This window comes from Astatotilapia calliptera, chromosome 3 (assembly GCF_964374335.1).
Source record: "Astatotilapia calliptera chromosome 3, fAstCal68.1, whole genome shotgun sequence".
Taxonomy (NCBI): Eukaryota; Metazoa; Chordata; class Actinopteri; order Cichliformes; family Cichlidae; genus Astatotilapia; species Astatotilapia calliptera.
Genome location: NC_137424.1, coordinates 75,333,922 through 75,361,698, shown reverse-complemented (window position 1 = coordinate 75,361,698; position 27,777 = coordinate 75,333,922). Strand labels below are relative to the sequence as shown.

Here is a 27,777-nt window from a genome sequence, read left to right as displayed (position 1 = left end):
TTCAAAGCAAACACCAAATATGAATTAACAAACAACTCTCATGCCCTATTAAAAGCCAGTAAATAAAAATGCGTTTTAAGATGAGATTTAAAAAGATTGACAGTATGAGCCTGTCTGATGTGTAGGGGTAAATTATTCCACAGCTTAGGTGCTACGACTGCAAATGCTCGATCACCTCTATGAACCAGCCTCGACCTTGGTACAGCTAAAAGCAAAAGATCACTTGATGGTAAGGGTTAGGGTTAGGATTTCATTTTTAATGGTTAGGGTTAGGGTAAGGGGCTAGGAAAAGCATTATGTCAATGTCCTCACTAAGATAGCTGAACGGGCTTGCGTGTGTGTGTAGGTGTCAGTGTGTGTGCGCACGTGTGTGTAGGGAGGGAGGGAGCAGAGCAGACTTTGCCCTGCATGCAGGAAACTGTCGCTCAGTCGCCACACCACCAACAACGCTGCGACCAGCCGAGGAACTTCACACCAGCCAGTGAGTACAAACTGGGAGAACTGGAAGAACAGATTCACAGCTGGGGGTGAGGGGGACCACATTTAATGCCTGTGTCACTGATCCTATGTTCAATCTGAGCTTGCAGGTCCAGCTCAGAGGTCAGTCATGTGACTGAAGGCCTCACCTGTGACATCATAGCAGGGCCAGTGTTTATATATGAGGTGAAAACACTAACACACTTCTGTATGAGAATATTATGGTTTATCAAAGTTGGGGGGAAAGTTTTCATGGTCAGTGTGATCGCTTCTACCTGTGGTTACTCAGCTGTTTGAACCTCCTGATGACTTAATGGCAGTCGCTCCAGGAAGTATCCAGAGCCGCTCGTTTGATCTTACATTTCCCACTGCAGTATTTTAAAGTATTTGATTTACTTTGTTTTAGAACGAAAATAATTGATTGTATATAGAAGACTGATTTCTGGACTGCATCCATAGAGTGAGGAGCATTACACAGACACAGACAGACACCTGGTCATTAGTTCTGAGTCCAAGTAGAATCCAAGAATTTCATTCACAGACTTCTTGAATGGTCTGCTAGTACAATTAACTCCACAGCAGAAATATTGTTGTTCAGGTAATCAATTAAAAACGACATTCTCCAACAGCAGGTCTTTCATGTAGCCACTGTTGAAGTGCATTCAACCTGCAATCTTCTTGATGCCCTATGGGGGCGACATCTGGGGTCCGATTGTATGGAAGTCTATGAGAAAATGAGCCTATTACACAACTTATCTCTCACCTCAGTTAATACTTTCCTAATGAGTTTATGGTCTCAGTCTCCACTTCCAGGTCTTATCAAATACAACATGGTGTTCAGTTTGTAACTTATGGACCCATTGGAGGATTGAGCTGAGTAGGGAAGGATTTAGAGCATGGATAGGAGCATGCAGTGTAGGAAAGAGCCGTTATTTTAAGAAGAGAGGTGACTATTGAGCAGCAGTATAGCTTCATGCTGAGAAGGAGCACTACAGATGAGGAAGTCAGGAGTGGTAGGTAGTAGGTGGAGGTATGCCCTGGAGATGAGAGAAATAAAAGTCATTAGAAACAAGACAGAATAGAGAGTGGATATATTGGACAAAAGCGGCAGAAGGAAAAGAGGAAGACCTCAGAGGAGGTTTATGGATGTAGTAAAGGAAGGCTGTTAGTGAGGTAGGCAGATCCGCCATGATGATCCCTAAAGGGAGCAACCAGAAGAAGAAGAAGAAGAAGAGTGTCTCTCATTGGTTTCTAAAAAGTCTGTGGCACTAAAATCAGGCAGCTTTGACTCTCACATAGAAGTCTTTGCACATCAAGCCATTCTTCAAGAGTTTTTGTGGAGTGCTGCAGCCCACTGACCTGATCTAAGTGCATGGTGAATGCTCCAAGCTGAACCCCTGTATCTGTTGCTGGTTGGGGACTGAGATAATCCCAGTCCAAAGAAACATACAGTAGTTGAGACAACTTTGGAGGCAAGGTGTAGTCAGACTCAGAAATCTGTGTGGTTTTTCTGTGTCCTGGTGGTCTGTGGGAGGCTCTGTCAGGTCATCAACCCTTAACCTGTGTAATCTGTGGATTATGATGGTATGACATCTGCACGGGCACCTGTCGATTCGGTTTGTGAGATTGCTGACACACGTTTGCCATCAGGATGGCCCTCCCCAGTGCTCGCTCTATTAATTTCATTCTTCTCAGTGATGTCTTCAGTCAAGAGAATTTGGACTTCGTAACAAAGACTTGGCAGCACAATTTGGAATTAAATCATCTGACTGAGCTCTGTCCAAAATAGTGCTCCTTTGTTGGTGGTGGACTCGCCGTCATCTTTAAGAACTGCGTTATTTGTTAGTCTGTGTTTTTTGGACATATCTATATCGAAAACAACTTGTTGTGGATAGGCGTAGCTTTGGGTCATGTGGTGTCGGTAATAGTAATAGTGATTGCTATATCACCTGTTCACAGCCCGAGGGAATTTTTGTGAATGAGTGGGTGATGGGGGAAGTTGACTTTTGCTCACCGCTCAAGCTTAGAATGTTTATTTTGATCACTGTTTTTCTACAGATTTTAAGGATTTGATAACAAATAAAGAAGTTTTTAATCTGGAACTTTGACTTATGTTTTGAACAGCGGGCGCGTCAACATTATCCCCTATTAGCCCCTAACCCATTCCACAATTGAGCCCTACACACAGACACACAAATCTTATTTAAAAATCTTTTAAAAACCTTATTCCCATTCAGATTGTAGCCTCCATCTCTCTTGAATATTGATTGGAAATAGATTATTTCTAGCTCTAAACATTATCTGTGCTATATTGTAATTAACCAAGTCATGGAGTTTTCACAACTTTTGTCTGTGTCTGTCTTTTAATATAGAGCTTACCCTTCCTAAACAGTTATTCAGTCAGCATATTATCATCCAGCATGCCACTGAACTTTATCGGATTTGTTTAATGTTAAGTTAGAGTCAGTATTGGATGCAGAAATGTTTGTTAGAGATTTTAATGAAAAGACAGGCATTCAAAGAGTCATTTCTTTTGGATAAATGAAGCTCGTCTGCAGTTAGAAGGTCCAAACCACCGAATGAAAAGTGCATCATGTGAAGGAATGAGAAAAGGGAGTCTGCATATTTTATCAGTATTATATTGTTCAGTAAAAGAAATCTTAATGTCCTTTTAATAAAAATAAGCAGACAGGTATCTCCTGCTTTTTCATACTTACACGTGTTCTTTAACAGGTATTCTCTAACATTTCTTACTTTTATTATTAAAAAATAAATTGTATTTATTTGGTAAATAAAGTAAAATAAAATGTTGGCAAAAATGCTGTGCCTTCATCTGCTCACTCTGTTACTGATTTTTCTTGTTCTTTAAATCTGGATTGTTTTCAAAACCCTGTTGAGTATCACTGATCTGACAGGCAAAATGAAACTTTCATCGAGCCCTGCAGGTGTGCTTCCCACATCACTGTGCTAAATGTTTTTAATTCAAAACCCAAGAAACAATCTCACCTGGACTCATCCTCACCTGAACATTGTGGATTGGTATCCAGGCCGTCGTTTCTTGTCAAAGATTTGAGAAAAGCCAGGTTCTATCAGAGGTTTCTTCCTGTTAAAAGGGAGTTTTTTTCTCAGTGTGCCACTGTGCTATTGTTGGGGTCTTTACCCTACAATATAAAGCACCTTGAGGTGATGTTATATAAACAAAATTTAGTTAAATTGAAAAACTGTGAAATGTTGTTTATAAGTAAATGTATATATTAAAACTTCACTAAAGCTTGTCTCACTGCAGGTGTTCATCATGAATTCTTCAGCACCACCTCCTCCATCATCATCATCATCATCATCACCGGCATCAACATCTACCTCGATCAGAGCTGGGAAACAAACCCAGCTGAACTCCTCTTCATCCTCTCCCCCTCCTCCTCCTTTTACTCTGTCTCTCAGAAGTCCTGAGCTGCAAGCAGAGTTTCTAAGAGGTAACCTTTTTCTAAGGCTCAATTTTGTGTTGATGGATAACTGAACAGAACCTGAAACAGGGCCCTGAGGGGCCCGGGTGGTCCTGGGTTTCTGTATCAAACTACCACAGAAGAATTGCAAAACCCCAAATCTCAAGCACAAACAGCCACAAATGTCTTCTTATCTTTGTCTTTCCAGAGTGTCGGAACAAATTTAAGCCTCACAGCGACGACAGTGAATCCAGCGGGGTTTCCTCCACCACCTCCCCTGTGGCCTCCCCCTTCAGCCTCACTCCTTCCTCCTCCCCCTCCAGTTCTTCATCCACCTCGCCGTCCCCTGGCTTCAAGGACAGACAAGGTGAGCTGGCTGGAAGTACTGTCCTAACCTATGTGAAGTGACTAGCTCGCCCTGGTGGAGAGGACCCATTAATAGAAAACATATCTCTGAGAGACTTTGACGAGCTGTTACTGGTTTATTGTGCTGATGTAAAACAAACAGGCTCCACTCTTGGGTGTGGCATTTTGTGTTTTAGAGATTTGGTTGGACCCATATGAAAACTAAAATTATTGTCTTTGTTCAGCTCGTCTGTCACTGTCCAGCCCCGAGCTCCTTTCTGAACTGAAGGAATCCAAAAACCGCTCCCTCCGACACGTCCCCGCGCAAAAGGGAATGACCACCGTTTTCTCAGGGCGAGGAAGAGCATCAAGACAGGTGAGCAGAAACAACGTTTCTCCGTCTGGCTCTCCAGCTTTCCTTCTTTTCATTAAGACTACAAACTAACTTTATTAAAACCTTACAACACAGCAGCCATGATGTAAAGATTCAGAAACATTTTAAAGCCTTTATTTATTTTATCCATTTATTTTATAACATTCATAAACAATGTGTGAAACGATGACACTGAGAAATTTTGTTTATGTTTAAAAAATGTCTGATCACCTGTAATCCTTTGAAAGGCAAATCTTTCCACTGATGTATTTCAGTTGCTCCATATAGTCCTACTTTGATTTCATAGAGTTTGAGATGCTTCTAGTGGCTGACGGTTCTGGACTACAGACAGGCCAGTTTAACAGCTTTACTCATTACTAGAATTTGATTTAGCATCGTCTTGCTGGAGTAAGAAAGGTGTCGTCTGGATGGCGGCATGTGCTACTTGTAAACCTGCAGATATGGTTCAGCACTGGGGCCATCCAAAGAGTGACTTCCTAAAGCAACCAGAGATGTGTCGGTTTTCTGAGACAAAGTTAGGAAAGGATACATTTAAAGGAATTAAATGATCTGAATTAAATTCTTTAATTTTTCTTTTCAGGCGTCTGACTCCACTACACCCACCAAACCGGCCAATCCGAGGGTTTCTCGCTGACTTTATGAGCAACGTGTCAACCAGACTATGAACTCTAATTCTCCGTATTAATTATGTAAATACAGTAAAAACTCATCACCAGCTCCTGAACCATGTAGAAGACCCTGAAATAAAGTACAGAACAAGGCTCTGCAGATTTATATTTGTTCATCAATTAAAAATGTTCAGTTCATTTTTAGAGAAAGAAAAAAATAATTAATTTAACCAGATGTCTGGTCATGCAGGCTGGAGTGTGGACTTCAAGCCATGACTTTGTTGTTGCTAGGGTATCTTGTCTCACCACTTCAGAGTTCTGAATACTAAAGCTCAAAGGTATAAGGAGTGAAAGCTGATATCCAAGAGGTAAGTGTTGAATTGAATAATTAGGGTACTTGCGTAGCTATTGCTGTGGATATAGCTCAGCCGGGAGCGTCTAAAGAGCAGTTCTTGAACTTTTTCTCTCTTGACCAGTTTTTTCCCAATACTGATTGGTAGATTAGGATTCCACTTGCTGTCACATATTCAGGGAGTGCAGAATTATTAGGCAAGTTGTATTTTTGAGGAATAATTTTATTATTGAACAACAACCATGTTCTAAATGAACCCAAAAAACTCATTAACATCAAAGCTGAATGTTTTTGGAAGTAGTTTTTAGTTTGTTTTTAGTTTTAGCTATTTTAGGGGGATATCTGTGTGTGCAGGTGACTATTACTGTGCATAATTATTAGGCAACTTAACAAAAAACAAATATATACCCATTTCAATTATTTATTTTTACCAGTGAAACCAATATAACATCTCCACATTCACAAATATACGTTTCTGACATTCAAAAACAAAACAAAAACAAATCAGCGACCAATATAGCCACCTTTCTTTGCAAGGACACTCAAAAGCCTGCCATCCATGGATTCTGTCAGTGTTTTGATCTGTTCACCATCAACATTGCGTGCAGCAGCAACCACAGCCTCCCAGACACTGTTCAGAGAGGTGTACTGTTTTCCCTCCTTGTAAATCTCACATTGGATGATGGACCACAGGTTCTCAATGGGGTTCAGATCAGGTGAACAAGGAGGCCATGTCATTAGTTTTTCTTCTTTTATACCCTTTCTTGCCAGCCACGCTGTGGAGTACTTGGACGCGTGTGATGGAGCATTGTCCTGCATGAAAATCATGTTTTTCTTGAAGGACGCAGACTTCTTCCTGTACCACTGCTTGAAGAAGGTGTCTTCCAGAAACTGGCAGTAGGACTGGGAGTTGAGCTTGACTCCATCCTCAACCCGAAAAGGCCCCACAAGCTCATCTTTGATGATACCAGCCCAAACCAGTACTCCACCTCCACCTTGCTGGCGTCTGAGTCGGACTGGAGCTCTCTGCCCTTTACCAATCCAGCCACGGGCCCATCCATCTGGCCCATCAAGACTCACTCTCATTTCATCAGTCCATAAAACCTTAGAAAAACCAGTCTTGAGATATTTCTTGGCCCAGTCTTGACGTTTCAGCTTGTGTGTCTTGTTCAGTGGTGGTCGTCTTTCAGCCTTTCTTACCTTGGCCATGTCTCTGAGTATTGCACACCTTGTGCTTTTGGGCACTCCAGTGATGTTGCAGCTCTGAAATATGGCCAAACTGGTGGCAAGTGGCATCTTGGCAGCTGCACGCTTGACTTTTCTCAGTTCATGGGCAGTTATTTTGCGCCTTGGTTTTTCCACACGCTTCTTGCGACCCTGTTGACTATTTTGAATGAAACGCTTGATTGTTCGATGATCACGCTTCAGAAGCTTTGCAATTTTGAGACTGCTGCATCCCTCTGCAAGATATCTCACTATTTTTGACTTTTCTGAGCCTGTCAAGTCCTTCTTTTGACCCATTTTGCCAAAGGAAAGGAAGTTGCCTAATAATTATGCACACCTGATATAGGGTGTTGATGTCATTAGACCACACCCCTTCTCATTACAGAGATGCACATCACCTAATATGCTTAATTGGTAGTAGGCTTTCGAGCCTATACAGCTTGGAGTAAGACAACATGCATGAAGAGGATGATGTGGACAAAATACTCTTTTGCCTAATAATTCTGCACTCCCTGTATGTGATCTTTAAAAGTTGTATTATTCATATTAGACGTCAGGGTTTAAAATACTGGGGTAAATGTACTGTGTGCAATCCTTTGAATCAAAATGCTGTCTTCAATTAAAATGTCCATTTCAACGATTTCTTTTGCTGCTTCCGTGGACCAGAGATCCACCAATCAGCACTGAGTGAAGGTACGCTTTCAGGGGTTAGGATTTTAAGGTTAGCTGTCTGTTAGACTTCACTGCATCCACTTTTAGTGCAATTTTCTAACCAATAAGACGGCTCCTATGCAATCAATTGACAGTGTCCAAGAAATTTATTCTCCAAGTTTGTGAGTGAAATAGTTTTTTTTTTTTTTGGATGCTACTCAACAGAATGTCTCTGTGTGATGCAATTAGAAAATAATTAATATAGTGGTGGCAAAAGCAATCAAGGCTTCAAAGCTGTAGGTAACATTACCTTGGCTACACCTGTATTTAAATTTTTTATTTTGACTCCAGAGACAGGCCAGGTCATACTTTTCTGTAATACCAATTTGTAACATAGGATGGTGCAGTAACAGTGCACTGAGTGGGGGAAATACTGGTACTACAATAAGACAAGTACTGCCAGTTAGTGCCACCAGCACAAACTCGCAAAAGTAAATTAGTATTTATCTTTTTACTTTAAGAATATTCTTGAGTAAAAATCATAGTCGTTTTCTTGACAGTTTGATAGCCCCAAAAAAGGACTACTTAAACTATGTGACAGGTCTTTTTTTTATTAAAATCTCAAAACTTTATTCAGTCAGTCATCAACAAATAATTTAATGCAGTTTTTACAAAGCCAGAGACTTTTGATAAACAGGCACGTATAGAAGAAAACCAGAGGCTGGGTGGAAACACTGCACCTCAGACTAAAAACCATCACAGCATTTTTTAAATAAAGACATAATCCTGCAAGAGGAGGCAGCGCTTCACACCCTAATGATGACTGCCCCATGGAAACCTAAGGAGGACATGTAAATTTTAAAAACAAGAATAAACAACAAAGAATAAAACAAATACATAAAAGGCCTTTAGAGTTTACAAAGAGTCTAAAAACTCCTCAAAGTGGAGCTCCACTTGCTTAAATCTTGTTTTTACAGACTTTTACCAAACATATAGACTTCTTGGCACATCATTCACACGGTTTTCTTTAAAGCATCTTTATACCCATCTTTTTTCTCTGTATCATATTAACTGATATTGAGGATTTGCACGTCTAGAATATTGATGCTCAAATCCAGCCGACTTGTCTTTGAGGTGGATTTACCCTCGAGCACATCACTAATACGGGTAACACCCTCTACTTGGCACAACAGGTGGCATTAATCTTTCAGAGTTTGGAGTGTAACAGCTGATTGTTGAAACACAACTTGGAGTGTTTTGCTTGCATAGATTTAGTTAACGTTTAAACGTAAGGCAGCACGGTGACAACTGAATTTAAGCATGAGACTCTTATTTTGAAATGTCCGACAGCGATGCCTTCAAGACCACAAATCTCCCGTTTTTATTTGCTTCACTAGTGTCAGGAATAAAAACAAGGTAAAAAACAGAAAACTCTGAAATGTCAACGATGATAAGTCAAATCTTATGTACACCTGAAATAAGGACACAGTGAAATAATAACATGATGCATTCAAGGTCATCACGTCTTTTCCTCCATTACGAATATGATGATGAGGTTGGCTAATCTTCTCATGCTCACACAGACACACCAGCAGCCTTTTATGCACACGCTCTGTACGCTTAGGGGTCGACAAAGGACACCATGATGTATCTGGTCCCTTTGGTGACGCGCAGGCCTTCGTGGTAGTGTGTCAGTCGACCTGGGTGCATGAAGGACCAGCCCTTCCTAGGAGACTCCACCTTACAGTCGTACCGCAGGAACCTGCAACCTCCACCCTGACACAAGTAAACATGTTGCATTACGAAAGGCAGGGCTTTAGGGAAAGTATTCAGGATAGCATGTTCTTTGGCTTCTTTAGATCAGCAGGCTGCGTTACCTCGTAGTCAATGTCCTTCCTGTTCAGGGCGATGTTGATAGTGAAGGTGGAGGAGTCATGATGTGGCCGCAATAATGGTTGCTCATCTGGACGGTAACGCACCACAAAGTTCATAATGGCTTGAGCCTGCATGTAGACAGTACCAGATCATTTTTAAGAGGATTAACAAAAGACGGCACAAACACAACAATGTTCCCAACATCAGATAAAAATCTGACTCGGAAACTTTCTAAAGAAAAACATGATTAATGTATAGCTCCTTAGCATTGTGAATTTGTATTCTCTTAGAGTGCAGTAGAGCACAGTGTACCCTGACCGTACCCTGGGGCAGATACTGAGTTTTTTTTTTCTGTAATGCCTGCACTGTCAAAACCTTTGTAGTGGCTCAATATCTGGGATTAATTTCGAGGTAAGCATCGGTCTGAGATCATGAGATATTTCTGGGCTGAACTTTGGGTAAGGTCTTGATAGAACCTCTGAGGACGGTAAGGAGTTATTCTGATGGACTGCACCTTGTGTTCAGGGTGTGCACCCTACCTTAGAGGAAGGCTCTGAATGATAAACGTATCTGGAACTTGAACACTATGGTTATTGTGTGGACTGTACCTCAACCCATGGGGTGACTCTAACCTTAATGTTGAGTCTGGACCCGACCCTCTGGTTAACGTCTGGTCTGTATCTTAGCGTAAGGGTCTTGACAGTACCTTGGTATCGAATCTAAACCTAGGGTTTGGTCTGTATACAGTGGGGCAAAAAAGTATTTAGTCAGCCACCGATTGTGCAAGTTCCCCCACTTAAAATGATGACAGAGGTCAGTAATTTGCACCAGAGGTACACTTCAACTGTGAGAGACAGAATGTGAAAAAAAAAATCCATGAATCCACATGGTAGGATTTGTAAAGAATTTATTGGTAAATCAGGGTGGAAAATAAGTATTTGGTCAATAACAAAAATACAACTCAATACTTTGTAACATAACCTTTGTTGGCAATAACAGAGGTCAAACGTTTACTATAGGTCTTTACCAGGTTTGCACACACAGTAGCTGGTATTTTGGCCCATTCCTCCATGCAGATCTTCTCGAGAGCAGTGATGTTTTGGGGCTGTCGCCGAGCAACACGGACTTTCAACTCCCGCCACAGATTTTCTACGGGGTTGAGGTCTGGAGACTGGCTAGGCCACTCCAGGACTTTCAAATGCTTCTTACGGAGCCACTCCTTTGTTGCCCGGGCGGTGTGTTTTGGATCATTGTCATGTTGGAAGACCCAGCCTCGTTTCATCTTCAAAGTTCTCACTGATGGAAGGAGGTTTTGGCTCAAAATCTCACGATACATGGCCCCATTCATTCTGTCCTTAACACGGATCAGTCGTCCTGTCCCCTTGGCAGAAAAACAGCCCCATAGCATGATGTTTCCACCCCCATGCTTCACAGTAGGTATGGTGTTCTTGGGATGCAACTCAGTATTCTTCTTCCTCCAAACACGACGAGTTGAGTTTATACCAAAAAGTTCTACTTTGGTTTCATCTGACCACATGACATTCTCCCAATCCTCTGCTGTATCATCCATGTGCTCTCTGGCAAACTTCAGACGGGCCTGGACATGCACTGGCTTCAGCAGCGGAACACGTCTGGCACTGCGGGATTTGATTCCCTGCCGTTGTAGTGTGTTACTGATGGTGACCTTTGTTACTTTGGTCCCAGCTCTCTGCAGGTCATTCACCAGGTCCCCCCGTGTGGTTCTGGGATCTTTGCTCACCGTTCTCATGATCATTTTGACCCCACGGGATGAGATCTTGCGTGGAGCCCCAGATCGAGGGAGATTATCAGTGGTCTTGTATGTCTTCCATTTTCTGATGATTGCTCCCACAGTTGATTTTTTCACACCAAGCTGCTTGCCTATTGTAGATTCACTCTTCCCAGTCTGGTGCAGGTCTACAATACTTTTCCTGGTGTCCTTCGAAAGCTCTTTGGTCTTGGCCATGGCGGAGTTTGGAGTCTGACTGTTTGAGGCTGTGGACAGGTGTCTTTTATACAGATGATGAGTTCAAACAGGTGCCATTCATACAGGTAACGAGTGGGGGACAGAAAAGCTTCTTACAGACGACGTTACAGGTCTGTGAGAGCCAGAGATTTTCCTTGTTTGAGGTGACCAAATACTTATTTTCCACCCTGATTTACGAATAAATTCTTTACAAATCCTACCATGTGAATTCATGGATTTTTTTTCACATTCTGTCTCTCACAGTTGAAGTGTACCTCTGGTGCAAATTACTGACCTCTGTCATCATTTTAAGTGGGGGAACTTGCACAATCGGTGGCTGACTAAATACTTTTTTGCCCCACTGTATTTAGGTGGGAGTTAGGGTATTGATGGTACTTTGGCAAAGACTCTACACTGAAAACCAAGATTTGGATCTAAACTACACTTTAGGCTAAAGTGTGGACTCAGAGGGTCTAAACTGTACTGTGGGGTTAGGATCTCCTGAGCAATACCTTGGCACAAAGTCTTGAATTGAACCCTTAGGTTAGAGTGTAAACTATACTTTGGAGTAAGCTCTGGGCTCTCCTGTGAGGGAGGTTGTGGATTGAACTCCTTGGTGGGGTAGGGAGTCTGAACGTGAGACTGGGGTTAGGCTTTTACCGTACCCTGGGGTAGTAGCCAGGATAGAGTTTCTCAGTGACGGGGGAAATATAATCTTTGAGGAACTTGAGCCACTCCTTCTCAAAGCCGATCTGGTTCATGTGGATATCCACAGTTGGGACATTTTCATAACCGCCAGCCAGACGCTCATCCTAGAAACACAGAAAACACAAAACTGTTAAGTCTTAGTACTTACTTCTGCCCTTGTGTGACAGTTAGAATAAGTGTTTACCTTGTGCGTTCCACCAGACCACTCGCCACAGTCTTCCATGGTTTCTACCATATGGTCACACATTTTGTCTGAGAAAGCTGGAAACCAGTAAACATCTGGGCAGGGCTGAAATACAGAGAGATTGTTAAACCCACGATGATTCTGTAACAATCATTAATAATAATCTGAAAACACTCTACATGGGAGGTGGGGTTTTTTTGCCTCTGGTTCCTGATTCCCCTTCCTGACTTTATTACCTGCTCTACATAAGTCTTCTCATCTTCAAAGATCTTGGAGTAGTTTTCGTGGACATACTTCTCCTTCCAGTCCTGCAAATACAGACAGACAGTCCGAGTTGTTTTAGCTTTACCCACATCATCTAATTTGAGTGTTCATGTACATTTTCCTGACCACAGGGTTGTCGAAGATCTGCCACATGTCTGGGTGGAGCCTGGACGTGTTGTAATTGGACGAGGCCACCAAACGGCCGAATTCGTCACGGTTGGACACATACATGAAGACTCCCTGTGGACATATTAAGTTTTGTTTGTATAAAGTTCAATGAAACAACAGCATTGCTGCTTACAAAAGAGCTTTTTTGTAATCCACTCTGACTGTGCTTACAGTTAAAAGCAGAGAACGTTTGTGTTACCTGGTCTCGGATGCTCCTGCAGAACACCATGTCAGCGTCCATGCCCCCTTCATCCATATACAGGCTCACCTGGGACAGTTTAGTCCGCAGCACGCTGCCTTTGATCAGGTAGACCTGAGTGATGTACGGCACATTCCACAGACCTCTGCACAAACACAGGCAGAAGGTTGTTTTACAGACAGGATGTCGCGTCTCAGAGTTTGGTGCTGGTTCTTAAGTCTTATGGACTCATCTGTAGTTGGACTTGCTGACTTTCTGGACTTTTTCAAATCAGCCAAATGCTTTTTTTTGCCATTTTTGCCTGTTTGAATCCCACATTTGGTTTTCTATGCTATAGAATCTGGCACAGGGATCAAAGAAACTGAAACACCAGTTACCCCAAAACAATAGCCAGAGCAAAATCTCAACAACTGGAAACACAACCGTGGCACTTAAGAGCAAGAGATCAGCTGAAAGTAGGAGAAGAATCACTTTTTTTCTTTAATGGGAAACCCATCTAAGGTTGGGGTTGGTTTGGGTTTAACCAGATGTTAAACAGTCACCTCTTCACTACTAGAAATCACTCGCTTTCAAATGAGGGCTCATCCGTTCAATGAAAAAACTAAAAGCATATGTAGAGTCTCTCATATTTTTTAGAATTAAAATCTGAACACACCAACTGCAACACATACATCATTATTATTATTTTCATTATGACATATCTATTCACTAAATAATGGAAAATTTAAGACAAAGCGATAGCACAATCTAAAATAAAATCACTGAATCAGTTTGACCCATTTTTTTATTACCTTAAAATTTAGAAATGGATAAACAGCTATAGGTGGGTTTTGTGCTTCTGTTTCATTCATTTAACCTTTATTTAAACTTGAAATGATCTCTTTTGTGACAGTGTACTGGGCCACAATAGGCAGCATTAACCAGTTTCTGTGTGTTACTTACACCCTCTTGCCCTGGACGATCTCAATGTAATCTTCAGATCTGGAGTAGTATCCTTCAGGGCTTAGAGCGCCCCAGAAGTTACTCCACAGCTTTCCGTGTTTGGACAGCATGGGTGCTATGACAGACCTGCAAGAACAGCAAAGGATTTCAGGGAACTGCATTAAAATAAAAACCAACAGAATCTAACATAAAGCCTGAATACTGAGGTGTTTACACATAGGGCCTAATATCTGGAAAGAAGTAACAGAAAGTAGTCTGAGAGTATTAAAATAGACGCAGGTTCCTTTAGTCTGAAGCCATTAGCCGTTTTTAAAATCAAACAGTGAGCTCAAAATAGTCAAAGTTATGTGGCTCCAGTAGAATAATCAGTGTTGCTGTTAACATTCAGGCATCCATTAAACTCCAGACAGCTTGAACTGAACCTTGGGTTTACACTAATGGTCATCGTCTCGTACACCCTCTATGCTATTAGGGTCTAGATGGTACCTTGGCGCAGAGACTGGACTGAGCTTTGGGGGTTAATGTCTAAGCTGGAAGAGATCTGTATTAGAGCTTGGGATAGTATCTTGATTTGGGGTAGAGCCTGCAATGAACGTTGAGGCAAAATGTGGCCTGAGCTCTCGGTTAGTGTCAGAGCTGTTTAGGAAAGCTGAATTTGACCTTGGAGTGATAGTCTGGACACAAATACCATCATAGGCCAGGAGGAAAATAGCAAAAATGAACCAAACGTCACAAAAAGGAAATCTGAAATGATCAATCCTGGATCAGTCACCATGAAGAAGTCCTGATCATAAGCTGAATCTCCACAACGAAACCCTCGTTGGCCTGAAGCATTTAAATATTTGGCTGTCAGTTTTTAAAAACTTAACAAATATGCGACATTTTTTTGTAGTCTTTTTAGTTTTTGAGAGTCTCATCCAGTGCAGGATATGCTCAGGGTTTTACTGACGGTGTAAACAGAGCTTCTACGTACTTGTTCTCCTCCATCAGGATCCTCAGGATGTCGGGGTTCGTCAAAGCCACATCGGAGTCGATGCTGAAGTAGTAGTCGCACTCTGGATCCTTCTTACACACCTCGCTGCAGTCAAACAAACAGCCAGGAAGGTTCATTACCTTCGTATTTAGAGAGTTTCCATAAAGGTGATGGTCAGACGTATTTTTTATCTTACTACAGACGGAATCTGACCTTTTTTTAATGTAATTGTTCTAAATACGCTCCTCTCATTAAACAGATTTAACTTCCTGGTTTCTAAATATGCTTCACAGAGCAATTTAAGTGTTTTGTTCTGCCTCATTTCCGTCTTTAAATGGCAGGAACTTTAAAGCAGGACAAGTCCTGGTTGCTAATGCTGGGTTTTAAGGAAAGAAAGAGATTCAAGGTTCAAGGTTTTATACAGCAGTGCTCAATTCCTGGTTGTTTTTCCATGTTTTTTATGTTTCTCCGTCTCGTCAATATGTCTACCTTTATTTTCCTGATCTTTGCGTGTGTTTTGTCCTTTTATTTCCTGTCTTTGTCTTGCTCCCGATTCTCTGATTGTTTCCACCTGTAGAGTATATTTGTCCTCAGAATTTATTCTCTGCCTCTTGCAGGTGCTTATTTGGGGATTTAGGTTTTATCGTATCTTTTGGATTTTCCTAAATTTGAACTTTTGTTTCAGATGAATTAATTGCTCACTTTTATTTCATTTATATGTTGGCAAAGTTCTGCAACATGCAGTTGATGAAGACTATATGAGCTGTACATAAATCCAAATAAAACCACAGAAGGAAAACTAGTGTTGATTTCTGCCTTATTGTAAAAAAAATAAAATAAAGGTTTTAAAGGTTGGTACTAAAAATGCAAATAGTTAAATATTTGTACATATTTGAGACCAATTTTGCTGACAGTGTTGATAACATCTTTGAAACCTACATTTCGTTTTGGTGTCATATCTCCTGTTTCCAGGACTTCTTATATTTTACTGTTTTAAAGTGTTTATAATGTCCTTAGAGGTTGTGCACTCACACAGCCATGGTTCTGGCTTCGTCCTCCTTCAGGTTCTCCTCTGGTCCGACTACCCGGGCGTCTGGGAACAGAGACCTGTGACGCTCCCAGAACTTCTGGATGTGACGCTCGTGGTACACGACCTGCAGTACAGGGACACAACAGGTCAGAAAGCACATGACACAGGAAGGAAGTTCTGTATGCTGCAAAAATTAACTTTGGCTCTAAATTTAGTGAACAGGCAAAACATTTTTCACAGTTGAAGGCTACTCAAACTACTCTCTGCTTGAGCCACAGTCAGGAACCTTTTCCTTGTGTCAAAGTTGCCTAAAATCTCTCGGTGAATTCCACAGAGACAATTCTGACTCTTTAATTGTGAATCTTTTTCCTCCCTCTGATGTTCCAGTGAAGGCAGTGAAACTGGAACTCTGTGCGAGTGTGCATCGTACGTTGTTGTGGATGAAGAGGCGAATCCTCGTTTTTGGGTAGTTCAGAGTGGACAGGCGCTCCAGGAACTCCTCCATGAAGGGAGTTGCATGTTCGATGAAAACAGCGACGTAGACCAGAGGCATCTGTTCGTCCTGAACACACAAACACACGTAGAGTTCAAACACTGACAGGAAAACTTTTTCTCCTCATTATGTCCTCCACCGAGAGTGGTGCAGGCACCTCATTGAAGAAGAGCAGGTCGTCGTCGCAAATCCCGCAGCCGGTTTCATAGGTCCACACCGTGGGGACGTAGTTACCGAGGTAGTTCAGCTGCAGCTGCAGAGACAAGCAGATGTGCAGAATTATTAAATATATTTGTTGTGTTTGATAATCAGATTTTTAATGATAGGCAGGAACAGTTTCAAGTGTGAGAAGATCAAAGAGTCTTCATTAGTTTTAAATAGCAGCACAGTGGTTTACTCTAATGCTGGGCTTACACTGTGCCATGTTTGGCAAATTTTGAGCCAATATTTCAGTCGTGCGACCGTTTTGGTGATCGGCCCGAGTTTGGCCTTCATCGTGTGTCGTGCATCGTGTATATGTGGGGTAACAGGAAGCGATTAACACCTCCCGATCATCAATCGCTTGGTCGGGAGGATTTCAAACCTGTTTGAAATCCTCACAACAGTCGTGAGGATTTCAAACAGGCTGTCACCGCAGCCGCTCACACTGCGCACTCGCGAACACATAGATGTCGGTGAAAATGACGGAGTAGCTGTGCAGCGTGTGATCTGGACACAAGCGATGGAGGCACAACTTGTAGAACTTTGGAAAGCTCATCCGAGCCTTTTCGATGTGGCCTCACAAAATTATCACGACCTCAACAACCATGAAAATAGTTGGATCTACACTGCTGCTCAATCACAGCTGCCTGATCAATGTTTTTCATTAGCAATTCAGCAAAGTTGATGGTGGTGGTGTGTCTGTGTGAGTGAAAGACAGAGAGGGAGTGAGCGACAGATTTTCTGTTATAACCTTCATGTTATGGACGCACAGTGTGAGCACTCAGGTCGCATCAGAGCATCGGGCCGTATAGTGTGAGACCCTGCACCGTGACCTACCAACTTCTAACCCCTGTGAGTCAATCGTGCAGTTTGAGCAGGAGCTGAATGCGACTGAAAGAAATCGCAGTGTGAGCCCAGCTTAACACATCACACCTGACTCCTGATCACAAAATCTGTCTGTGCTCTGGTTTTACCATCACATTGTCGTGTTACCTTGGTGGGTCCGTTGCCATGGATAACAACAGGAAGCGTGTCGTAGGCGACATTCCTTGCTCTGACCTTTGCCCTCTCGAATTTCAAGACGACCTCATCTAGAGAGGAGATTTAGTGTAAGTGTTTCTGCTCAATAAGAAACGGCAGTTCCTCAAATGTCCACTTGAGGCTCCAGTGGGAAGTCAGTCCTCATAAGCTCCCGTAGAAACAAACACGACACACCTTGATTCAGTCAGACCAAAGATATATCCTCATAAGAGCCTGAGTACAGTAATAGCACGTTGAAAAAGTTGGAGGGACAGATTTATGTCAGAAAGGCATGAATACACCTGTATAATAAACCTTTTAATATCTGAATTGAAGTATTTCACATTCAAAGCAGAGGTTTTCAGGATGAAGTAACCAGTAGAGTGAGTAACAAAAACCAGAATGAATGTTTCCTTACAAATCGTGGAGCTTCACAGGGCTCTATTATCGATCCTCTACTTTTTACTCAGGTTTAAACTGTATGCTTGTAAAGTGAGTCATTCCCCACAGACTGAAATAAACATGTTTACAGCCTGATACAAAAAGCTGTTTTGGTCTCTGTAGCTAATCTCCCCCCTCATTACAACAGGCTTAGAGTTGCATTAATAGGAGTGTAGCCTCTTTGACTAACAGCTGGATGGAGACAGACTGCTACATGTGAAACAGCTGGTTCACGTGTAAACTGAACTCTCACATATCTGTGTTTCTTACCAACAGCTCCGTTCAGGTTTTGGAAGATCCGGGATCGATGATCCAGGGTCATGTTAAACTTGGTCTGATGTGACAATAATAAACAGAGCAGCTTTGTCAAGATTTAGACTTTTACAGATAAATTCAGACATGACAAGCTGGGCGAATATCTGAGATTCAAAAACTCTTCTTCTCTGAAATCACTGCTGGCCTAGTTTTCTAAGAATATGTTCAAAACAATTCAGGTTTTTACCCAGCAGTACAGATTAACTCGTTTTGTCTGCAACGTCAAAGACCGTCGACCTGAGGTAACATTAAAGGAGCCAACCTCAGACTAATGTTACTTGTTACTAATGGTAACAAGAAATGCAAAGTGAACTGCAGCCATTATTCTGTCATTGAAGGGAACAGAGTGTGAGATGGTCTTGTTCTTTAACTTACATTACAATTGGTACAGAAAAAGTATTTACATGAAAATGTTCCTGTTGCGACTGCGACTTGTTCTAGTGGCTCTAACAGTGGCTTTAAAACTGTGGGTTACTTTTGTTTTTTTAATGTTTGCGAAGTTGTTTCTACCCTGTGCGTCTTGTCCAGGTAGATCCTGGTGTAGAAAAGTTGGTCGTCATCGCTGTCTTTGTACTTCCACTGCTGGACAATTGCACTGATCTCTGGAGCATAGCCGATGAACCCTGAAGGGCAAGAAGTCGTGTGTTACTTACTGCTTTAAACTTTTTATAGTATTTTAAAGGAATAGCAGTGAGCTCCTTACCTCCTGAGTTCAGGTAGCGTTTCCCAGTACGCACCTCGGGGTATTTGGAGGCCAGGCGCTGGTCAGGCCAGCAGAAACCCTCAGCTGAGAAAATAACTTTGTGACCCAAACGGGAAAACTTGGACAGCAGCTCCTCAGGACCCGATGCAAAGATCACATCGTAACTGCATGGAGAGAGAAAGAGAAAGAGGGGGGCCTGTTACTGTTTGCAACAGTTTGAATGTGTGGGATAAGCAGACAGAGAGCATGTTTATGACAGAAACAATCAGAGGACTGAACACTGAGCAGTGGCTAGAAAGAGTGAGAGCCACGTCAGCTTACATGTAAACAGGAAAGAAAAACATTTAAAGGACGATAAATGGAAGAAATTACAGTAAGAGTTCAGCGTGAGCTGCAGACCTCCACAGTCAAGTGTGGCTCATTCCCAACTTTATCCGTCTCTTTCCAGAAAGTCTGAAGTAATGACCGCCTACAGCAGCTCCAGTACAGAGTTTAAGGTGTTCATTAAAACCTAAAACAGGACACAGAGGGGTCTCCTGCTCCTGCTGTGGTCTCCCCTCTACCAGATGATCACCTCGTCTCTGTGATGTTCCACAACTGGGTTATACTGGAGGAAATGGGGGTTTTACAGTTGTGGTCAGAGGTTTAAATACAGTCTTCAAGGGCATGAATTCATGGCGATTTTGGACTTTCCATGATTTATTTGAACTGTCCCAGGCTTTTTCAGGGTGGAAGAATTGCGCAGCAAACATCAGACATCACCAAAACAAACTCAATTGAGTTTGAATTTACTGTGCTTTGGATTTTCTCTAACCTTTTCTCTGTAAGGGTCAAATATATGCATTCACTCAGTTAAATTTTTTGTGGTGCTGAAGGTTCTATAGTGTATTTTAGCTGGACAAGGCCAAAGCATACATACTTCCTGTTAGAGATCATGATTGATTACACTTGGCTTCTCTTGGCAGAATAAGAGGAAGACAGTATGTCTGTGAAGGTTCTCAGTCATCCAGGTCATCGTAGTCTAAGGAGCTTGGAAAGAAAAGCGTCTGGACTTCTTTAAGTTGCTTGAAGACGTTTCAATGGTGTAGAGTCCCAGATTTAAACCCAGTGGGAGCCAAAGAGGCCATTTATGTCCACTGTGAGCGACCATCTTAGAACAGAGGCAGGGGTTTACGACACCAACTCTCTGCCATCTATAATCCAGTTTTGAGATCCCTCCCCAGACGCCTTATCGCCCACTCACATCCTGGGCCATCTGACCTCAGGACATCACATGATAGGGTGGGCCAGGTTTCACAATGAGCTCACCCAAAACCCTGGCTGATTGGGGCCTACACACGTTTTCACGTGTCGGCTCATGTTATTAGGTAGAGGATCATCAGGGGGTCCTTTTGTCCCTCTTTGGGGGGAAACTCCCACTGGGTTTATATCTGGGACTCTCCACCATTTGACCTTAGAACTGAAGAAGTGATCCAAAAAAGGAAGCTTTCAGTGCAGCACTGTGTGCTTCTTCCATCTTCATGGTTTATCATTTGCTAACTTGTCACGAAACATTTTTCCCCTAACAACCAGTGGCCACCCATCCTTCCATAGGCCTCGGTGACTGGGTTTGTATTTCTGGACTGGTCTGAACTTTAGCTTTAGTTAACAGTAACAACACTGGAGCTCAGAACCAGTGAAATCCCTGCACAGGTCACAGGTGGTGCCTGAGCTCCGATTTCACTGCTTATCTGCTAATCGAACAATACGAAAACTCATATCATTCATTTTTGCGAGAAAAGCTTTGTCCTCGTGTGTGTCAAAGTAGGTCAGAAAGAAAAAGTAAAGACACAACAAAAGCAGCGAAAACTGAGACTGACAAGATAAAGAACAGGAAGAGTAGAGCTGTGAAAAGACAGAAATCAGGACTGAGCTGATGGGAACGATAAGTATAACACACACACACACACACACACACACACACACACACACACACACACACACACACACACACACACACACACACACACACACACACACACACACACACACACACACACACACACACACACACACACACACACACTTTACCTGTCCACAAACATGATGACGAGCTCCGTCTTCTCCGAGTGTTTCTGCACCTCCTTCTTCAACCATCTCACCTTCTGACCTCCACCCACCGTCCGAGCGACGTCGCCTCCCTTCCACTCCTCGCCCAGACCCAGGACCTGTACACCACCATCACATCATTAAACTCATTTGCTCATTTGTATCCAATAAATCCTCTGACAGCTGATCTGCTCATGTGATCACTGAGAGTGTTTCTAAAGGATCTGCAGCACAAAAAAACAGAAACAGTTTTATTTTTCTCTGCTGGAGTTGTTCCTGCACCTTAAACAAAGACGTTTTACTGCAGTCAGAGCTGCACTGTGTGGCCCAACAGGTCCTCCCTGCATTCAGGAACTTTGTACAGGAACAATCGGCTCATTCACTCATTCATTCTGTTTCAGGTACCAACCACTTGGACAACAACACATTAGTCTTTAGTCTCTGCATATTACCAACAGTCAAGATGTGACTGAAGCACTTTAGCTTTAAGGCCGTTTCCACACATGCAGTTTGAACACACAGAAACAAATCCAAGCAAACTCATCAGAGTGGAGCAACAAAGGTAAACACCAGAAGGAGGTGATGAGATCTAGACTGAACACAAGGAACCGAACACCAAGAATTTACTTTAATTTCAATGATATTCTCAAATCTATGGCACCCAGAATGTAAAGCATGCACTGGAGTTTGCTAGGAACCGGCCTGAGACCACCTCCTTCAAAAGGTTTCAGTGTGGATGATGTGGTGTAATTACGGTGTTCAGAAATGAACCAGGCAAAAGAGGAAACGAGTCTAGGGTTTGATTTAAACACCACAGGTATGAAAACACCTCCACTGACAAACTAACTCACTAAACCTCTAAATAAGGCTGAAAATGTGCAAACTTTGGAGCAGCTGACTCCAAGTATCATGGAGGGAAGCTGTGTGGACACTTGTACAGACCCACCGCTTCGATCCGACATTTAATCTCAGACCTGAGTCAAACTTCAGCAAGCGACGGCTGTGCAGCCGTGCATCAGACATCAGCAGCACCTCAGCCAGGGATGTAATGGATTACTCTTTAATGACACTAACCTCACCAGGTAACAGGTTACTCTTTAACACAAAGTTACCCAGCATGTAACTTGTGTGTGTTACCTTCACAGTGTAGTTGAACTCTTGGGCTGTCCTCATGAAGCGCAGGAAGCCGTCCGTCTCCTCTGTTGCCACGGTGATGACCAGCAAATTTTCTGCAAACACATCAGGTGATCAGCATGACGTTGTCAAATCAACAGAGAACTCTGGTAACACTCAGTCCTGTTTGCAGACACGAGCAGCTGCCAAAGTTTCCCTGCAGGCTTTTTATTAGGAATTGGGAGCAGAATTCCTCTGAAATTCCGAGGAAAGTCAAAGAGGGGAGGCGTAGCATGGGGGAGGAGAAGAGGGTCTGTGACCAAAGCCCCTGCTGTGCTCCTGAGGGTCTGACGTGTTTTAACGTGCGAGAGCAATAACACTTTCACTGCAGCGCAGGGCCGAGAAAACAGCTCTCGGCTGTGCAACAAAGCTCCTTAAATATCCCGAGAAATCGCTCCCATCCACTCTCTGTGCAAACAGCTGGTTCAGATACCATCAAACCAAACATGGGAAAAGCTCCTCCTCCTCCTCCTCCTCCTCCTCCTCCTCCTCCTCCTCTGGCAGCGTTTGATTGAAAGTGTCTCGAAAGTTTACTGTGAAGTTTCCAGCCAGGTGTCACGGTTTTTCAACACGTCATTAAATAACGACGTCCCCTTCCCACCAGCAGCACTCATGAGTAGTTGTGTTTGAGTTCAGCTGAGCTGAGCGAGTGCATATGGAAGGAAATTCTCCTGTTTTTAACCATCGTTTTTATTCTTCAGAACTTCTAGATTTTTGAAAAGGGAGTTTTTCCTTCCCACTGTTGCCAAGTGCTCACTCAGTCTGACTGTTGAGGTTTTCACTGTATTATTGCAGGGTCTTTGCCCTAAAATGTAAAGTGGTTATGCCTTTGTGCTATATAAATAAATCTGAATTGAATTGAATAGATTCCTAGGGGTGTGTCAAAAGGCATTGTCAACAACCCATGAAAGTCTCTGCAGCTGCCTGCAGGGCAGACTCTGGGTCTCAAACTAAAAGGAAGGATTACGGAATACATCAGCTCTGAAACTATAAACACATCCTGACAAACGATCCATAAAGTGACCTCTGCCCAGGTCTTCCCTCCATGTTTATACTGAATCATTTCCATAACCAAATATGAGCAGAATTCATATTTCGCTCCTTCTTACAAAGATGTTTGTGTGTTTGCCGACTCTCATGGAAATATGTTCCTGACATGCATGATGAAAATGTAAAAAATGTAAAGACTTCCTTTTTCCGTTCCTTGATTTGAATCTGTGGGACCAGGCCGGAGGTGTGGAGCCTTGGAGAATGTTACAGATCCAAGCAGCAGATCTGAGTGGGCTCATTTCTTTCGTTTTCACATCAGTTTGCACAGCGCGCACATCATAAACACATTTTGAATTCTTTCTCAGCTTTGGTCAAATATTTTTTAAGACAAGTAGAACACTTAAACATCGAGTACTGGGGATTTTCTTCTTCTAATGAAGCCCAAAAATTTTTCCACCTGAGTGTTTTTAGGGTTACAGGCTCTCAAAGTACAAAGAAATATTGGCCCAAATGTGGCACTTTTTACTCGTTTCATAGCCCTCTTAGCTATATAAGTTCCACGTTGTCAGCACAGTTTAAACACAAGCAGTTCATACTATGAAGGTACTACAGCTGATTGTGAGGGGTCAGGAGGGAACGTTTCACAGGAACAGCCCATATGAAGGAAATACATGAAGTTTATATCAGCATAAACGTTTAATGTTTGTCCAAATAATGTTAGCATAATGTCACTGTGCTAGTGTTAACAAGCAGAACCGTTCAGAGCCTCACACATGCAAGCATGCAGGCCTACAGACCGTTCAGAACTACCTGCCGGGTTCAGGTGTTTGAAGTTAAACCTATCTGGACATTTTTATTCTCTACTCAGGTTAAACATGATATATAAGTCACTTAGATAACTTAAAAATGTTATTGTTTGGCTTTTTTCAGTATTTTATTTGTTCCTGAGTAAATCGGTTTGGCTGAGATCAAAGTTATAGTTTTTACACAGCTGAATAAACATCAAGCAGACAGCTGATTATCAGAAGTGTGAGATGCTGAGAATTTACTCCGGTGTCCTGTTATATTTTAGATAGCAAGGAGTTTATTAAACTTCACCCAAACAATCTGCAAATTTCATTAAAATTGAATAAACTATCATCTTGTCTTTATTTTTAGTTAGCACCTTAAACACTTAAAGCTGTAAGCTAATGATAGTTATATAAGAGCAGATGCTGCTGGTGCAATGAGCTGTACGTTTTACTTCCAATGGATGATGATCTGATTAGTCGACTAATAGAAAAAATAATCGGTGACTAGTCGACGATCAAAATAATCATTTGTGGCAGCCCTACTACCGACCATGTCTGAGCTGATCCCTGTTCTGCTTTTTAAGGACCGACCACACTAAAAACCACCTTCTTCCAACCTGCCAGGAGCATTTTCCAGCCTGATGGGAGCACCGTGTCAGAAGACAACACAGAGCCTCGAAAAGATCCCCAAATTAACATCTTGGGCCCATGGACACATCTTAATCTGATCCACAATCTATGATCAGTGCTTAAAAAGCAGGTGGACAAACAGGAGCCCACAAACTGTGGTTAACTAAGAGCCACAGAGATCTGCAGGAGTTATGAAGAAGAACGGACTGTTCTCTCTGCTGAGGTCAGGAAAGCGATTCTGCTCCCTGAAGACCAACACAGAGAGACTGAGGAGGAGCTTCTTCCCGCAGGCAATACGGTCTCTCAATCACACCACCACACAGTACTGACCCAGACATATAGTTCTTACACACACTGGACATTCTGGACATTGTTTTCACTTCATCACTTAAATCACTTTAAGCATATTTGCACTGCACAAGACATAATGTGGATTGCACAACACTGGACATTATACTCCTCATTTCCAGCTAATACTTGTACAGCTGTTGTTATTGTGTATATATTTATTTATATTTCTTCATACATTCTTATATAGTTCTATACTGTGTATTTTGTTGTACAGTTATTTTTTAACTTTAATTTATATATTTGATCTTATTCTTTCCCAGTTAAATTGACCCTTTTTAATTTTTCATATTTATTTGCCATCTTATTCATAGCCTTTTCCTTTTTTTGTTTTCTTTAGGTCACGAGCAGTTGTCTAAGCATTTCACTGCATATCGTACTGTGTGTGACTGTGTACGTGACAAATAAAATTTGAAGAGTCAACACTGTAAATGACTCCTATAAAAGTCTGTCACAGAAATGTAAAAAATAAATAAAAACTGATGAAACACAAACTCTGTTACGTTCAGCCAATAGAAACTCGCCATGCTCAGTGTCACAAGATTCAGAGCTGCTGAGCACAACATGGAGGAAGTGCTCAGATATACAACAACCTCCCAGAGGAAGAAGGCGAGTTTAAGTAAGATGTTCTCACTGGTTCACAAACTCACTTTGTGACAGAGGTACAGCCTCTCGGGGTTAACTTCACTGTGTCTGTGATTGTCTGAGATGTTTTAGGGAAATACGTCTTCAGCTGAGCTGTGTTTAAAATGTGCCACAGAACCTGAGAAAAACTGAGACACTTCTTGTGAGCTCAGATATCTGAAGCCTTCAGATGAGCTAAAACACCAACCAGCTGATTATCTATTATTAACAATTTAACAGCTTCTTTATATACACAAAAAAGGTGTTTTACTAAAATATAACAATCCTGGCGTTCCTCTGAAGAATAAGCATCAGGACTGGGATAAAAGTGCAAGCAAAGAATTCACTTTTATGTATCAAAAGACCAAAACTCAAAGATCCTGAAGGAGGAAGAACCTGTAAACTGATTATTGATTTGATCAATGAATTAATCTCGAGATAAAGCAAAAGAAGTCTTTAAACTGGATCCCATGAATGAGTGAAAATGGCCTCAGATTTCAGTCAAATATTTAAAAATCTATTTTTTTCAGTTATTTTTTCTGTTATTATCTGAGTGTCTGAACTTTAAAAAAAAAAAAAAAAAAAACAGGTTTACAACAAGAAGGACATCTCGTCGTCAGTCTCACTCTGCTCCCTTTAAAAACGCCTCACATAAGTAATATAAACATGAATACAAACCACAGCTGAGCAAACAAACCTCACAGGGACGCACCAAAGACAGGATGGAAAACACAGATCAGATTTAAACCGGCTATTCTTTTGAAAAACGTTTATTCTGCTTCACAGACCTGCCAAGTGAGAGGTTCATGATGGAAATCATTAATCCTGCTACATAAAACGTGCTGTGGGCTCCCACAGTGGCTTTTTAAACCTAATTTAATCCACTTACAATAAATGTTTTACTCATTTAAATGCAGTTAACTAAAATTCTTTATTCTAATACGATTATAAAATATGCAATCAAAATGATCACACTATTTTAAAAGTCCCAGCTCTCATTTGAGGCTGTAAAACCTCGTTTGAGTGGGTTGATCAGTGATTTGTAATCTTTACTGCTGGATGTAAGCATCCCTGCGTGAATGTGTCTGTTTGTGGGGATGTCTAACTTTCTTTAATATTTGAATTTTATCCGATATGCGAAGCACTTTGTACCTTTGTGTTTCTGTGATTAAAACTGATACATGTTAACCACGCTGTGTGGTAGATTATACGTGGAAAAATGGAAATAAAGATCCAGGAAACAAAGTTGCGCATTAAGATTTTCCAGAGTTTAGGGAATCATTAATAACCTGTAGGGATTACAATAAGAGTATGAGGTTATAAAGGGAGCAGGTCCACCGTGAGCCCCTCGGGTGAGTATTTGGGGTCATTATTGAGACTTTTTGTGATATTTACATTTTGCTCTGACATGAACACAACCCCCTGTTAAAGTTTGCTAACGGTCCTGTGGCGCTAACGGTTTTAATAATTAATAAACATCCTTCCTAAACTCACCCAGCGGCTGAATAACGGAATAAACTCTGAAAATAGTGAAAAGGTTTGTGACGTGATGAGCAGCCTTTCCGTAACCCACCCCGAGCTCCACAGCTCCAGCGGGTCACGGTGGTCCGCCCGGCCGATCAGGGGACCCCGCACAGCGGTCTTACCTGGAGAAAGCTTCCGCTGTTCGGCCCACACGGCGCCCTGGAAAAAGGCGAGAGACAGCAGGCGGAGAAGAAAACTGGAGGACATATTGGATGTTTGGACACGGCTCCGTTTAGACTGTAGGCCGTAGCTTTAGTCCACTCTTTCTCCTCTCTTCCCGGCCCTCTCTCTTCACGTTCACCGCTCAGTCGGCACTCGACTCTCGCGATACTCGTCACCTTTTCCGACTTTTAAAAGAAAGTCAACAGAAACCGCAAAAAGCTATCCAGCCAATGAGAACAGAAATGACGCGATACAGCTTTGACGGACAGAGCTGGTATCCAATCAGCACAGATAGTCGGAAATCCACCAGCCAATAAGAGGCAGACATATGGGAACTTTTTTTCTCTTCGTTTTTCGGTGGGCTAAACCACAGAAAGTTCGTGAAAAATGGAGTACGTGAATCTTTGCCACGTCTGAGGCTTTCAGGAGAGGGAGGGAGAGGGAGAGACATAG

At 42.1% G+C, this 27,777-nt stretch overlaps 2 protein-coding genes across 2 annotated transcripts; one reads left to right on the top strand and one right to left on the bottom strand.

The window, feature by feature from the left end:
* The first annotated feature begins 393 nt into the window (after positions 1-393).
* Positions 394-5,420, top strand: LOC113019752 (uncharacterized). The gene is made up of 6 exons (XM_026163572.2): positions 394-481; positions 588-663; positions 3,764-3,950; positions 4,129-4,287; positions 4,511-4,641; positions 5,240-5,420. Exons 3-6 carry the CDS (start codon positions 3,773-3,775, stop codon positions 5,291-5,293), a joined length of 522 nt encoding a protein of 173 aa, XP_026019357.2. The 5' UTR covers positions 394-481; positions 588-663; positions 3,764-3,772; the 3' UTR covers positions 5,294-5,420.
* Positions 5,421-8,089: 2,669 nt separating this feature from the next.
* Positions 8,090-27,507, bottom strand: plod3 (procollagen-lysine, 2-oxoglutarate 5-dioxygenase 3). The gene is made up of 19 exons (XM_026163446.2): positions 27,285-27,507; positions 22,220-22,311; positions 21,065-21,201; positions 18,995-19,158; positions 18,802-18,914; positions 18,247-18,310; positions 17,509-17,606; positions 16,472-16,567; positions 16,252-16,383; positions 15,824-15,945; positions 14,792-14,896; positions 13,819-13,944; positions 12,877-13,021; positions 12,636-12,749; positions 12,482-12,553; positions 12,246-12,350; positions 12,019-12,165; positions 9,372-9,497; positions 8,090-9,270 (listed from the first exon to the last, which is right to left on the bottom strand). The coding sequence occupies exons 1-19, from the start codon at positions 27,367-27,369 to the stop codon at positions 9,115-9,117; spliced, it is 2,199 nt and encodes a 732-aa protein (XP_026019231.2). The 5' UTR covers positions 27,370-27,507; the 3' UTR covers positions 8,090-9,114.
* Positions 27,508-27,777: the final 270 nt, after the last annotated feature.